Source organism: Candoia aspera, chromosome 2 (assembly GCF_035149785.1).
Source record: "Candoia aspera isolate rCanAsp1 chromosome 2, rCanAsp1.hap2, whole genome shotgun sequence".
Lineage (NCBI taxonomy): Eukaryota > Metazoa > Chordata > Lepidosauria > Squamata > Boidae > Candoia > Candoia aspera.
Window position 1 is genome coordinate 151,104,022 of NC_086154.1, and position 13,197 is coordinate 151,117,218.

General features: G+C 44.2%; 1 protein-coding gene across 1 annotated transcript; it reads right to left on the reverse strand.

Annotated features, from left to right (window-relative positions):
• Nucleotides 1-487: 487 nt before the first annotated feature.
• Nucleotides 488-6,824, reverse strand: LOC134490918 (selenide, water dikinase 1-like). Its single transcript, XM_063294297.1, has 8 exons — nucleotides 6,527-6,824; nucleotides 5,761-5,864; nucleotides 5,499-5,606; nucleotides 4,038-4,192; nucleotides 3,245-3,335; nucleotides 2,726-2,825; nucleotides 1,593-1,805; nucleotides 488-1,214 (listed from the first exon to the last, which is right to left on the reverse strand). The coding sequence occupies exons 1-8, from the start codon at nucleotides 6,807-6,809 to the stop codon at nucleotides 985-987; spliced, it is 1,284 nt and encodes a 427-aa protein (XP_063150367.1). The 5' UTR covers nucleotides 6,810-6,824; the 3' UTR covers nucleotides 488-984.
• Nucleotides 6,825-13,197: the final 6,373 nt, after the last annotated feature.

Sequence of the window (13,197 nt, forward strand, 5' to 3'; positions counted from 1 at the left end):
ACTGTCTAAGTTTGTGTAAAGCAATCTTTTCAAGTGTTTCTGGTTTACTGTATGTCGGGGCTACCAGGGATTAGGTCACTCCCTCAGAATAACAAGTCACGTCTCTATTAACCTCCAAGTAACTCATTTTGTGGGTGATGAAAAAAATCTCTCCTTCCCTACAAAGACTACCACTGGTTCTCTCTTTGTCCCATGTTCCAGTAAGAATCCTTCAATCTGCATAACTTTGCCTTAAACATTTCCTCAATTAAGCCATAATGAGGTAATTTGTCCATGAAATAAAAAGGATGGAGGGTTTTATTTTCCTTCTGCTTTCTAAGAGTACTTCCAAGTGAAACTGCTTGTTGTTAGTAACCAATCTTTCAAGGTGAAAAGGCACCGTATGACTCTTTTACCTTAAGTCAATTAAAGCAACAATAAGTAGTGACTTTCCTACTTAAATCAGGTACTCCCTTCTAGGCCAACAATGCATTAGCACTCCATCCTGTAGAAATCAACTTTTTATTAACTCAATCACCCATAATTTACAACCAAAACAATAATCCACAAAGCTGAGCTTGGCACTGCTCCTCTAGGATTCCTCTGCTCCTCCAAGCCCTGGCAGGGTTTTCAGGGAGATGCTTCATGAAGAGAGGAGACACCGCTGACTCAGCCAAATGGCCTTTTAAATCACCCACCCTCCTTTTGGACCAGCTGCTCAGTCTGACCAAAAGTTGGGAGAACTCAACAATAGGCAGAACTATTCCAATAAATAATTTGAATTATCATATTCTCCAAATCAACCATGCTAGCAATTTACCTGCTTGCAGGAAATGACTTCAAAACTAATTATCTCAGATAGCAGGAAGGAACCAGCCATCAACCCATAAGGAGGTACGTTCTGGGCACACTTCTGGTGTAGAGACCAGTACATTGACCCAGAACTTCTGAATGCTGCCCTGTTCAACTGCAGCGCCTTTGGTGGGGAGAAATCATTTTCCCTCCTCATGAGGCAACTTCAGGGCTAGCACTGGAATTGTTATCCTGAGGGGAAGCGCTGGCTCCCCGCGGGGTTACTTCAATAATACGAGGTTTGTCAATGATGCGAGCTGTCTGGTTGCCCTTCTCCACAATGCCAATGATCCAGGCTTGGTGACCTTCTCCATATTTAGGCGACTTTATTTCGGCACAGAAGCGGGCAGCTTGCTCCCGGGGCAGGCAGATCAGTAGTCCCCCTGGTAACAGAAAGACAGCAAATTATAACCACCCAAAGGATGATACTTCCCTATTCCCCCCTATGCTGACAGTAGCCTTCTTTGGATCAGATTAACCTAAACGCTGACAGTCCACTAAATTAATGCTATACAAGACAGGTTTAACTTACACAGGGTTCTGTAGAGCCGTTTTTCCACACCTAATTACCCCATTGTTTGTTTTGTTCTGTTTTTTGTTTTAATTTCAGCAGTTTTGTGGGAGGACTGGGGAAGTTAAGTAATTTTGTTAAATGTTCGGGACTCTGCACTTGTTGCTGATCTACTGCAAATCATTTAGAGGTCTTCCAAGGAATCCCAGTCTACATTTTGCTTGTTCCTTGTCTAGTTTATCCCACTTACCAGAAGTCTCTGGAGATGTCCCTTGGAGGAGCCTGGACCGGTTGCCACATGCTTTGCTAATAGCAGCCATCTTGGCAATGATGGGTAGATTATGAATGACAAATGATACCTCGCTACGCTGCTGCTTGGCCAAGTTCTGTGCGTGGCCCAGAATCCCAAATCCTGTAATGTCTGTGGCAGCATGGGCATTGAAAGTATGCATCAAACTGGCAGCTGGAGAGCAGGAACAAAAGTGGCATCATAAGGGGTAACAGAAGAGTAGCTAAACCCATGTTCAACGGTTCTTAGCTAACTGCTGTCTGTCTCGTGGCTGAAACAGCAAGAATCAAACATTTACTCTCTAGACGTCTGTTAGGAGACATCTAGTGACAGCAATATATGCGCAGAGGGATACAGCCTTTGATGCACACGAAAGATGGGTTTACAGCTGCACATTATATATGTAAGGAAGCTCCCAATAAAAACAGTTCTGTACGTATCTAGATGTTCTACCTCTGATAGCATATTAATCTAATTGCTGCTCAATTATTTTAATTTTGCCTCTATAGGTCAACAAACGACTTTTACAATCCCAGAGATGGTTGCAAATCATCTGTGGCAAAAACCCTGTGATCATTTCACACAGCTTTGTTTAGTATTTTGCAAGTCAATACCAATCATGCTCAACACACCTTGCTATAGAACATTAAGTACTTTAGTGTCATGTTTAACTGTTTCCCTAAACAGGTTTTTTGTAGGGGAATATGACTGAATGCTATCTGTGAAAATAAAACAGCTCTTCTACTAGAGATTGTCAGACTGTACTTTATACACCTCTTTAAAGAACAGGGGTAAGGTGTTTAAAAATGTAGAAAGCTCCATTCAGCATAATTTCCCTTTAAATTATGGTGGGATTCAAACATTCCAAGAATATTTAGAAATTCAAAACCAAGTGTGGACATTAAAGAAGAAATAATCACTAGACTGATTTCTATTCCACTTTGCTCCTGTGAAGCATGTTCAAAAATATGTTTATTATGACTCTAATGTATATTAGCTTGGTGTTTTGGTTGTTTTCTGAAGTCAGCATTTCCAGCCACAGCAGCCTTGTGCTGCAACCTGAGTAATGGCCCAACCCCACATTCAGCTCCTACCTGTTCTGTTCAGCATGGCCATACTAAACATGGCTTCCTGGTAGGCCAACTCAACATCTTCTTTGGAGACCACCAGCTTAATCTTATTCCACCGCTCTGGCTGGAAGAGTAATACAAGCATTTAAAGTGGCTGTAAGGTTTCACTCTTCCCTAGCAAAAGCAAGAATATCTGACAGATCATTGTGACCTCAATAAATAAATTTCACTGTTTGATACAAAGCAACTTAGTTGGGACAACAACAACAGTCTTCCCTGCTTATTTACCACCTTCACATCAAGCAAATGATATAGATTTTGTGGATGGGAATACAGTGTTCTAAAATCACCTTGCAATTTGGAGCCTGCACTAGTGTTTTCCTTTTGCACTTTTCCATGTGTGGATGGGGTGGGGAAAGGACCCTTTTCCTCTCTATTGGTATATGTAAACACAAAGAGACATGCACATTTCCCCATGGATAAATTTATTTATTTATTTATATTTCAAATTTCTGTCACCGCCCATCTCCCCCAAATACTTACATTATCTAACCATTGGTGAGCATTTACAGCCACTTGAGTCCCCAGAGGCTTGGTAAGCACAAGGACATCTCCTGGAACTGCACTGTCTGGCCTAGAATCAAGGGAACAAGAATCCAACATTAAAAAATGCCTTGCCTTACTATTTTCTTACTATCTTAATAGTCTAACTTACAGCCTGTGAAGCTTATTTGTCGTATAATGAATCACATAACACAAATGTAACTACAAAAAGAAAAAAATACAGGCAGTCCTTGCTTAACGCACACTTGTTCAGCGACCATCTGAAGTTATGAGGCGCTGAACGAGGGCTACTTACAACAGGTCCTCATAGCTGGAGCTGTCACAACATCCTCACAGTCACATGATCGTCATTTGTGACCTTCACCGCTGGCTCTACAAGCAAAGTTAATGGGGAAGCCAGCAGGAGGTCGTAAACCCTGATGACATGACTGCGGGAGACTGCAGCCATGCAGGATTTGCCTAATGACGGCAACTAGGACTGCTGGAGCTGCCATCATAAGTCGTTGCAGTCACATGTCGTTGTGCCTTATGACTGTGTCACTTAGTGATGGAGTTCCTGGTTCCAACTGCTGTTGGTTAGTGAGGACTACCTGTAGTCTGTTTCAAGTCTGTTGTTTTTCCCCTAGAATATGTTGACCTGAGCGTTTTGGAGAATGTGTGTTTCCCATTGTTTACAGACAATGCAGCATGCTTGCCTCTTCTAAACATGCATCTGAAATGCTACACCCTACTTTTTCAAATTCCCACTTGCTAATGAGAGCTCAATACTCACATAATGAATTCATTGGGCTGACAAACAACTGTTGCAACCCCTCCAACAATGATCCAAGGATTCAAGACAGTCTGCCCACCGGTTACTGAAGTGCCACCATCTTCTGCTGCATCCCGGAAACCCTTGATTATCAGAGGCATGATTTTTTCCCGCTCCTGGGTGACATATACAAGAAAGGATTTAAGAACCATTTGTAACCATCAGACGAGGAAGTTACGTCAAGGAGATTCAAGATGATTTGCCAGAATACTTCACAACAAAAGATGATCTACATCAGTGTAACATTGCTTGCTCAATTCGGATATACTAAGCTATGATTATCAAGATGTCCAACTTGATAAATCATTATTTGCAAAAAGACAGCAAACCAGAATTTACAAAATGTAATGAATTGCATTAACAATTGCCTATGAATATCCCTGCACATAGGTGTACAAATGCTGATGGAAAATGAACATAAGCAATTCTAAGCTATGCTTTTGCTGGCTATTTGCAAAGACTATGGTCTCATTTAAAAATATTACCAGGACAAACTATGGTTTAGCACATTGTCTAAGCTTTTCTCTACAATAAATCATTCACTCAAATCCTAGAAACAAACTTTGTTCCAGAAAATCTGCATTGGTAACACATTTGAGCATGTAAAAAGTGATCTTTTCTTACTGAAAAATGCCTCATACTCTGTTTGGCTTTCTAACTCAGAGACATCTATTTTGTCAATGTCGTTCTAAAATTACAGCTTGAGGACTTTCATCTTAGCTGCTACTGGATCCAGTTAAGTGCTGTGCAAGGACTGAACCTGGAATCTTCTGCACTGAAAACATATGATCTATCACTGAGCTATGTTTCTACCCTTTTAAGATTTTCAAAATACTGTACTGTTTTCATTTTCCTGGCTACAGCAAAGATCACAGAATTTTTGGGGGGTCAAAAGGTGGAATTAAGAAGGTAGGTTTTTTAAAAATCATTAATTTTGCATTCAACACTCACAATACAGAAAGGTAATGTTTAATTTAATAATTAGGTACATAAATCTGTCCTGTAATTACAAGTAGTTATGCTTAACAATATGCTAAGGCATCATTTGTTTAAATAAGCTTCACTGAACAGACTACAACTTCATTCAGCTACAGTACCATAATTAACCAAAACTGTGGTTTAGTTGTTTTATTTACTATGGCTTCTATGCTGCTCAGTTCCCACAGGTTTTAAGCAGTTTACACCTACCAACGTAAGTTACAAACAGTACAAGAAAATGTCCCATTATAATACTAGAAACGATAGACTAGGGACAGGCTAAAGCTCAATGTCCCCTTTATTCATTCAAGGGGTTAGACTAACTTGTTTGCACATCTTAAGCCAAAAATCACTGAATCACATTATAACTTGAAGTGCTGCATGAACCTAGCCAGCATATAAAAAACATATTCAAATTATTTTAAGAGGTAAAATGTTTCTCACCTCCTCAGTCATTTTCTGGCTCACACTCAGCAGCATAAGCATGTTGTCACATTCTGTGATGCCCATAGCATAAAGGTCACTCAGCACATTGGCACAAGCAATGCGGCCCTAAATCAGATAAATGAAACAACAAGCACTGAGCAAGAAGGGCAAGGCAACTGTTATAATCAGCTGGAAGGAAGAAACCTATTTCATTGACACAGCTCAGTCCTTCTAAATTGATCAACACTCCCTCCACCTTCTCACCAGCATGCCAACTCACCATCATATAGGGGTCTTCTACTAGTGGGTAAAAAAAGTCTGTAGTCTGTACAAGGGATAGACCCCCATGCCTCAAGGGAATCACACAGGAGTCCATTCCAATGCCTGTAGAGAAGAGGGATCAAAGCATTCTTCAACCTTTAGAATTATTTCCAATTCAAGCAATTACTTGCTTGAAGTGGATAGTCTGTATCTTCATTTTCAGAACTCATACAATAAAATAGAGAACGTGATGAGACAGTGTCCAGATTACAGAACAGACAGCAAGATAGATTTAGGTAGTGCTTCTGAGCAGCCAGCCATGCACTATGTTACTGTACTGTGATCTTTGTAACCTCAGCTAGACCAAAGTTTTAAAAAATCCCAGAATACAACTGCAAACCATTTCTGCAGTACTGACAAGAATTACATATCCATGGGGTCACCAGGAGTAAAGTTCAAATCAAGGGAGATTTTTATTTAACAGAATGTAACATATTATCCACATGTGAAGATTATGTGGGAGCAGAGACTAAAATCCTACGGATGTAGTTTATTTAGGGCCAACGTTTATGCAAAATAAAGGTTTTAAACAGCGCACCCCTGTAATCTGTAGTCCAGACGCTGCCACTGCACCGTATCGGACTCGCTCTTCAAGTTCTGCACTACCACTCCCATCATCCACTACTAGCACTCCAACAGTTTGGAACATCCCCGCGTAGTAGCACACAACAGGCAACGGCCCTCCCCCGAAGGCCACCTTCGTCCCTTTCCCCATCAAGGCTTACCGAGGGTGGGAGGAGGACTCCCGGCCGCCCCCGCCTCCCCCGCCCCGGCATGGGAAGTGCCAAGTCCCTCCAGGAGCCTGAGCAGCGTCTCCTGGGGGACCTTGCAGCCTCAGCCGCGCAGCTCCCCGTAGCTGGTGAGCCTCCAGCCCGGGCTGAGACCCAATGCCTCAGGCTCAAAAGGCCGATAACCTGGCGGCCCAGGCGGCAAGGCGGCGGGACCGGGGGTGGTAGTAGTCGCCAAAGAAGGCAGAGGGGCAGAGGGTGAACCTGCCACCACCGCCATGATGGCTCCACCGCAGAAGCTTCTCTTCCCGCGAGAACTCAACAGAAAAACGTTCGCCAGACTTCGAGCGGGCAGGGCGGGAGTTGGCCTCAACCTAAGGGCGAGCGGGCATTTCCCCTTCCCCCGCCCGCGGGTTATTCTCTAGCAATGCGAAGGGAAAATCTCGCGAGAAGTTGAGGGAGGACACTTTGGAAGTTCACATTTAAATTGTAAGCGGTGATGTCATAGAAGGGGGCGTTCCAGACAAAGGATAAAAGTTTGTTTTTTCTCAAACTGTCTAGAGCACAACAGTTAATATGAACTGCCCTGTGGAATATCATCTGGAGCAAAAACATGGGATTGAGATTTCTAGTACACGAATGTTAATAACACACTTCTATAAGATAGAGTCAACTTACCTCCAAGGAGAAGTTCACCTTGTTTTCTTTGCAACAACATACAGAAGTGGTTTTCCACTATGGTTTTCTGGGTTATTTCTGTAACTTCCTACTCTGGTCTGCAGACATTTCTGGTATCCCACCTATGTTCTAACCAGGCTGTATCCTACATAGCTTTTCAGACTGGCTAACTGCTATCCCACATCCAGAAGTTTCATTATGGTCACCTTTTAAAAGTTTCCAGGCAGTGCTATAAGCAAGCATGCAGCCAAAAATTATATAAATTTTCAGTATGAATTAATCGAATAGTCACTATTAACCACATACCATATCAAGAATCCTTCAGGATTATGGTGGGTTATAAATGTGACAAATAAACATGGAAGACAAAAAAAGAATGTTTCCAAGATTGCTTATTTGTTTAATTTGATTTTGGCACCACCCCATGCCAGAAGGACTCTGAATTTCAATTTCAAATAGATGAAATTCAAATATCAGTTTTTTCAGAATCATAATTATTACCTGAGTGCTGGTAAAGATACCAATGGTACTGTTTAAAGTTTCTTTTTGAAGGCCTAGCGATATGGAACTCAGTTATAGAAACAATCAACTTTACCCAGATGATTCTACCCATAATTTAGAATGTTCATTTCAGGTTCTTCACTCTGGTCCTCCATTACATCAGACTTCTTCACTAAGTCCAGGGAGATGAGAACTTTTTTGCAGTGGCATCTTGATTAAGGATGTTTCTCACCAGATGGCCCTTCTCTGGCACTTGGCCTAACTACCCAGAGTTGTCAGACTGGGGCAGCATAGAGATTGGGTTAATTAATAAAAACATTGTTAATATATCCAAAATATGTCAGTACACTGCATGTGTCCCCTACTGGGTGGCATGGGAGTAACCAAATGTTTCCTTGCAAGGTAACCTTTAGTTCGAAGATCATAACGTGAACATGCCTGGCACAGAATGAGCTTTGGTTGCACTTAGCATACTGGCAAACTGACTGATATTTGTCTCCTTACAGTACTGTGAGCTGGCAATGCTACACATGTCACAGGTGTGACTAAGGATAGTACCTAATCTGCTTTCCTTCTCTTATTAAAAGCATTATGGAAAGCTGCAATCAGTCTTAGCTATAATGAGCAGTGGAAGTCAATATCTGTCATGACTTATGGAAGATTATGACTTGGAATGTATGAAGAGTAGATGATAAGCATTCATTTCTTTAAAGAATTCAAATGGCCACCCATCTCACAAAAGTGACTCTGGGTGGCATGTGGTGGTGAAAGGTCCCCTGTGCAAGCACCCAGTCATGTCTGACCCTTTGGGGGGACGCCGCCTTCGTGACGCTTCCTTGGCAGACTATAGTGGGGTGGTTTGCCATTGCCTTCCCCAGTTGTCACCTTCCCCAGCAAGCAAGCTGGGCCCTCATTTTACCAACCTCAGAAGGATGGAAGGCTGAGCCGACCTGAGCCGGCTACCCGAGAATCCAGCTTCCGCTGGGGTCGAACTCGGGTCGTGGGGAGAGTTTCGGTTGCAATACTGCCACCTACCACTCTGCGACCCGTGAGGCTCTCCCATGTGTATGGGCGTATGGGTGGCATACAAGGGTTAAAAACAATAATTTAATGACAGTGTTAATACCTGAGGTCACAAACCAAACACAACCAGGTCTTTAATGCTTTATGAAAGGCCAATAAGTTTGGAATCATCCAGAGCTCTGAAGGGATGCTGTTCCATAGGACAGGCACTGCCCCAGAGAAGGCATGACTCCAGGGTCCAACACAATGACATTGTTTAATGGAAGAGAGCACACCCTCACTGCTAGTTCTAGTGGGGCTGGCAGAGACAATGTGGACCATGGAGATGGCTTTGAGGGATATATTCAGAAGCTGTTGGTGGTATATAGATTTTAGTGGCCAGACTTGACCGCTGTGGTGCTGGCCTGAGTCAGCAGAAGGAGAAAATTTTTAAAAAGGGAGGGGGGGGTAGAAGAAGTTCAGATATGGCCTTGGAGTGCAGCTGTGCTATCACGAGGGCTGGTGAGCCAGGGCTGTTGTGGGGCAGATATAGGTAGCATTTCCACTGGTCAAGCCTTGTATATAGGTGTTGGGGACTAAATCCCTGGGGGGGGGAGCCTACTATCTGAGTTGCTGGGGGGGCGTGCTGCTGGTCTGACCTGGGAAGGAGAGAGAGAGGCAGAGAGAGAAGAGAAACAGAGAGATATGTTGCCACATTGTAGCAAGTACTTCAGAACATGCCCTTGGGGAGACTGTGTTAGATGTTTTGGCTGGAGAGAAACATCATAGTAAGTATGTGGAAGTGTGTGGTCACCATTTCCCAGCCCCGGGAGGGAGAAGAGGGTGAAGAAGTTGACAGGAAGCTTCCCCTGGCAGAAAAGACACGAAACTCCAGAAAGAAGGACAAACTTTGCCTAAAACCCATGGCAGATGGGGAAGGAGGGAGGCAGCTGGCTCCAGACAATCACTTGGAGGCTTTGGGGAAGTCCCAGGCTGGAAGGGCTGGGCAGAAGACCCAGAGGGAGAAGACCCAGAGGGAAGTGCATCATGCAACAACACGCAGAGGGTTGGCTGATGAGATCCAAGAAGGCAGAACATGCTGAGCACACTCTGGAGTAATCCAGCCAATTTTCTTCCTATTTTTCTCAGTGAGAAACCAAAGAGGGAGGGAGGAAGAAAAAGTGCATGTGGGGAGGGAACTGGTAGCTTAGCCCCAGAGCTGGTGGTTGTTAGTGAATAGCCCTGAGAAAGAGGCTTGGAGAAAGTGACACTTTTGTATATAGAAGTTCCTACTAGCTGTAAATAGTTGTATATAGTAAAAGAATCATAAAAGCCTCTACTGTTTCTGTTGTTGTGTTGCAATTGCCCTCCTTAATGGTGAAAGGACATCCAGCTGCCAAAGGAACCATGGTCACAAAAATAACAAGGGCAGAAGCTTTCCTTGAGCCCTGGAAAGGAGGTGGTATTAGGAAGAGACTCAGGCTGGTTCCCCCTGACTCACTGGGGTATAAGAGGGAGGGGAGGAAGAACACAGTCAGACTTGCAAGATTCTGTTAATATAGTCCATCTCAGTAAAGCTGAGTTCTAGTCTTCTTGTGGTCTCTGTTTCCTGATCTGGACGATCTCGAATGGCTGACACAATGGGAGACAGGCAGTCCCATATATAGCCTGGCACTATGCCATGTAAGGCTTTATAGCTGATGACCAGCAGCCTGAACAGCATCTGGAAGCCCACTGGGAATCAGTGCAGTTCTCAAAGCAGTGGTGTTAAATGGGTGTAATGAGAAACACCAAAAAATGCCAGCGCCACTGCATTCTGGACCAGTTCTAGTTTCTGAGTGGTCTTCAAGGACAGTCCCATGCAGAGAGTGTTATAGTGACCCATGTGGTAGATGACTAAGGCATGAGTCACTGTGAACAAGGTCTCCCAGTCCAGGAAAGGGCACAGTTGGTGCACAGGAAGAACCTGTGCAAAGATTCTCCTATCCACGGCTGCTACCTGCTTTTCGAGCAGGAGTCATGACTCTAGAAGCACCCCTAAATTGTATACAAACTCTGACTGGAGAAGTACCCCTCCTCCATGTAGAGTTAAAGATGGAAAATCTCCAGATCTCCACAGCTATTTGGTCTTGCCAGGGTTGAGCTGAATCTTTTTCTCCCACATCCAAACCCTGAAAGTCTTGAGGCACTGGGGAAGGACCTTGATGGCATTTCCGTGTTGGTCTAGGACAGAGATGTACAACTGGGTATCATCAGTTTACTGATGATACCATACTCTATGCTGATGGATGACCTTGCCCAGCAGCTCCATGCAGATGTTAAATAAGAGTGGGAAGAGAGGAGAGCCCTGAGGTACCTCATAAAGCAAGGGCCCCAGGCTCAATCTCTAACCCCCCTATCACCAACAACTAGAACCAGCCCTGGAAAAAGGAGGAGAACCACCATAAAACCATGCCTCCTACTCCCAATTCTCTAAGCTGGCCCAGAAGGATACCATGATTGATGATATTGAAGGCTGATGAGAGATCAAAGAGGGTGAGGATGGATGCATTATTCCCATCCTGAGTCCATCAGAGGTGGACCAGCGTAATACCAGCGTGATCAATCCTGGTATTATGGCTAGGCCTGAATCCTGAGTGGAAGGGGTCCAGATAATCTGATTCTTCCACAGCCCTCTGAAGCTATAGACCAACCACCATCTCAACCACCTTCTGTTCAAGGAATGTTGGAGACTGGATGGCAACTGTCCAAATTCATTGGGTCCAGTGACTTTATCCAATGGAAGCCTAGAACAATCCTCACAACAGTCCTACTGGTAATCCCCCAGCCCCTCCTTATTCAGGAGGAACTGGGTTATTCTAAATAGGGCCACTGGTTGGCTCTCTGTAGATGCACTAAGAGCAGGAAAATAACTCCATTTTGTTGCCCTTATTGCCATGAGGTAATCCTTAAGAAGGGCTCTTACCTGTGTTTGGTCAGTTCATTCTTCATTTTCCTCCAGCAGCAGCCCAGGCATCTCTTATGCCATTTCATCTCCTGGAGGTTCTGTGAAAATCAGGGGACCCTCTGGGACCCACATACATGGAGAGTCCTGATAGGCGCCATCTGGTCCAAGACCATTGTTGCTCTCTTATTCCAAGTGGTGACCAAAGCTTTGGTTGAACTATGTACCAGAGCCTCAGGAACAACTCCAAGTTCTTCCTGAAACCCAGTAGGATCCATCAGGCTCCTGGGGCTGACTGGTCAAATAGACCCCACCTCTCCTCTCCAAAGCCAACAAGGAGTGTTCTCTCCATAACAAGGGACTGATGGTAACATCCCATAGCTCCAGATCACACCACCACTGCCCTGAAATAAAAACCAGGCCTACTGTGTGGCCTCCGTTGTGAGTCAGGCCAGAGATAACTTGGGTCATGTCTGTGGTTGCCATGTGCCATGAATTCCTGAGCTGCCTCCAAGTCTGCTCCCAAGGATGGCAGGTTAAAGTCCCCCCAACATGGAAACCCCACTGCCAATCCAGCGACAGCATGGACTTTGCTGCTATTGTTGCTACTGCTGCCTGGGAAGAACGCTCCAAGTTCACTGCTGTTGCTACCACATTGCTAAAAGATCTTCAACATCTGAATGTTGTGTGGTAACATCCCATAGCTGATGGTAACATCCCATAGCTGATGGTAACATCCCATAGCTCCAGATCACACCACCACTGCCCGGACCCTTGTGTGAGGGGGGGGGGGCAAGGTAAAGAAAAACCCTTGTACGTGCCTCAAACTCATGAGAGAAGAAAAAGGGAGTTAGCCACAGATGGGTGAACAGACCCTGAACACTGATAAAATTGCTTAGGTTAAGAATTTGTAGCTGATTGTGTGTAGGATGGCTGGCCAATAGAAATATGTGTTTGAATAGAGATAGACCTTGAAACAAGGATGGGAAAGGATCTGCAGAAATCATCCCACAGACCCATAAATTTAATAGCTAGTTCAGGAATGTATGAGATAATGCTGAATGTCTGGGGAAACAGGAAGATTGTGAGCTGAGCCCTTGGAGGAGGGGGAGGACAGGTAGGGTATAAAAACTTTGAGCTAGCTTTGTTCTTGGTTCCTTCTTGCACGGAGGGACCTGCCTTTGCAAACGCGTTATAAATAAAACTCTTTTCTCTGAATCATCGAACCTTGTGGATTGGAATTCTTTTGGGAGGTTTTCCCGCTGACACTTGGCTTCCACCAAATAGCCGATAAGTGGCACCACTGCACATCCAATTCACCCAAAGCCTCTGTTGCTGCTTTAACTGCTCTGGCCAGAAACAATGGCTTTGAGCCTGCAGATCCAGCTGGCTCTCAAACATTTCAGAGCCTTGTGAGGTAGTCCAGACAAGAAGCACACCCAGAAGTACTAGCTCTAAGTATATTGTAAGGTTACATGAACAGAATCGTGCAAGCCTGAAAGTACATTTCTCCTCTGTCACCTTTACAGCCCATGAAACTGGG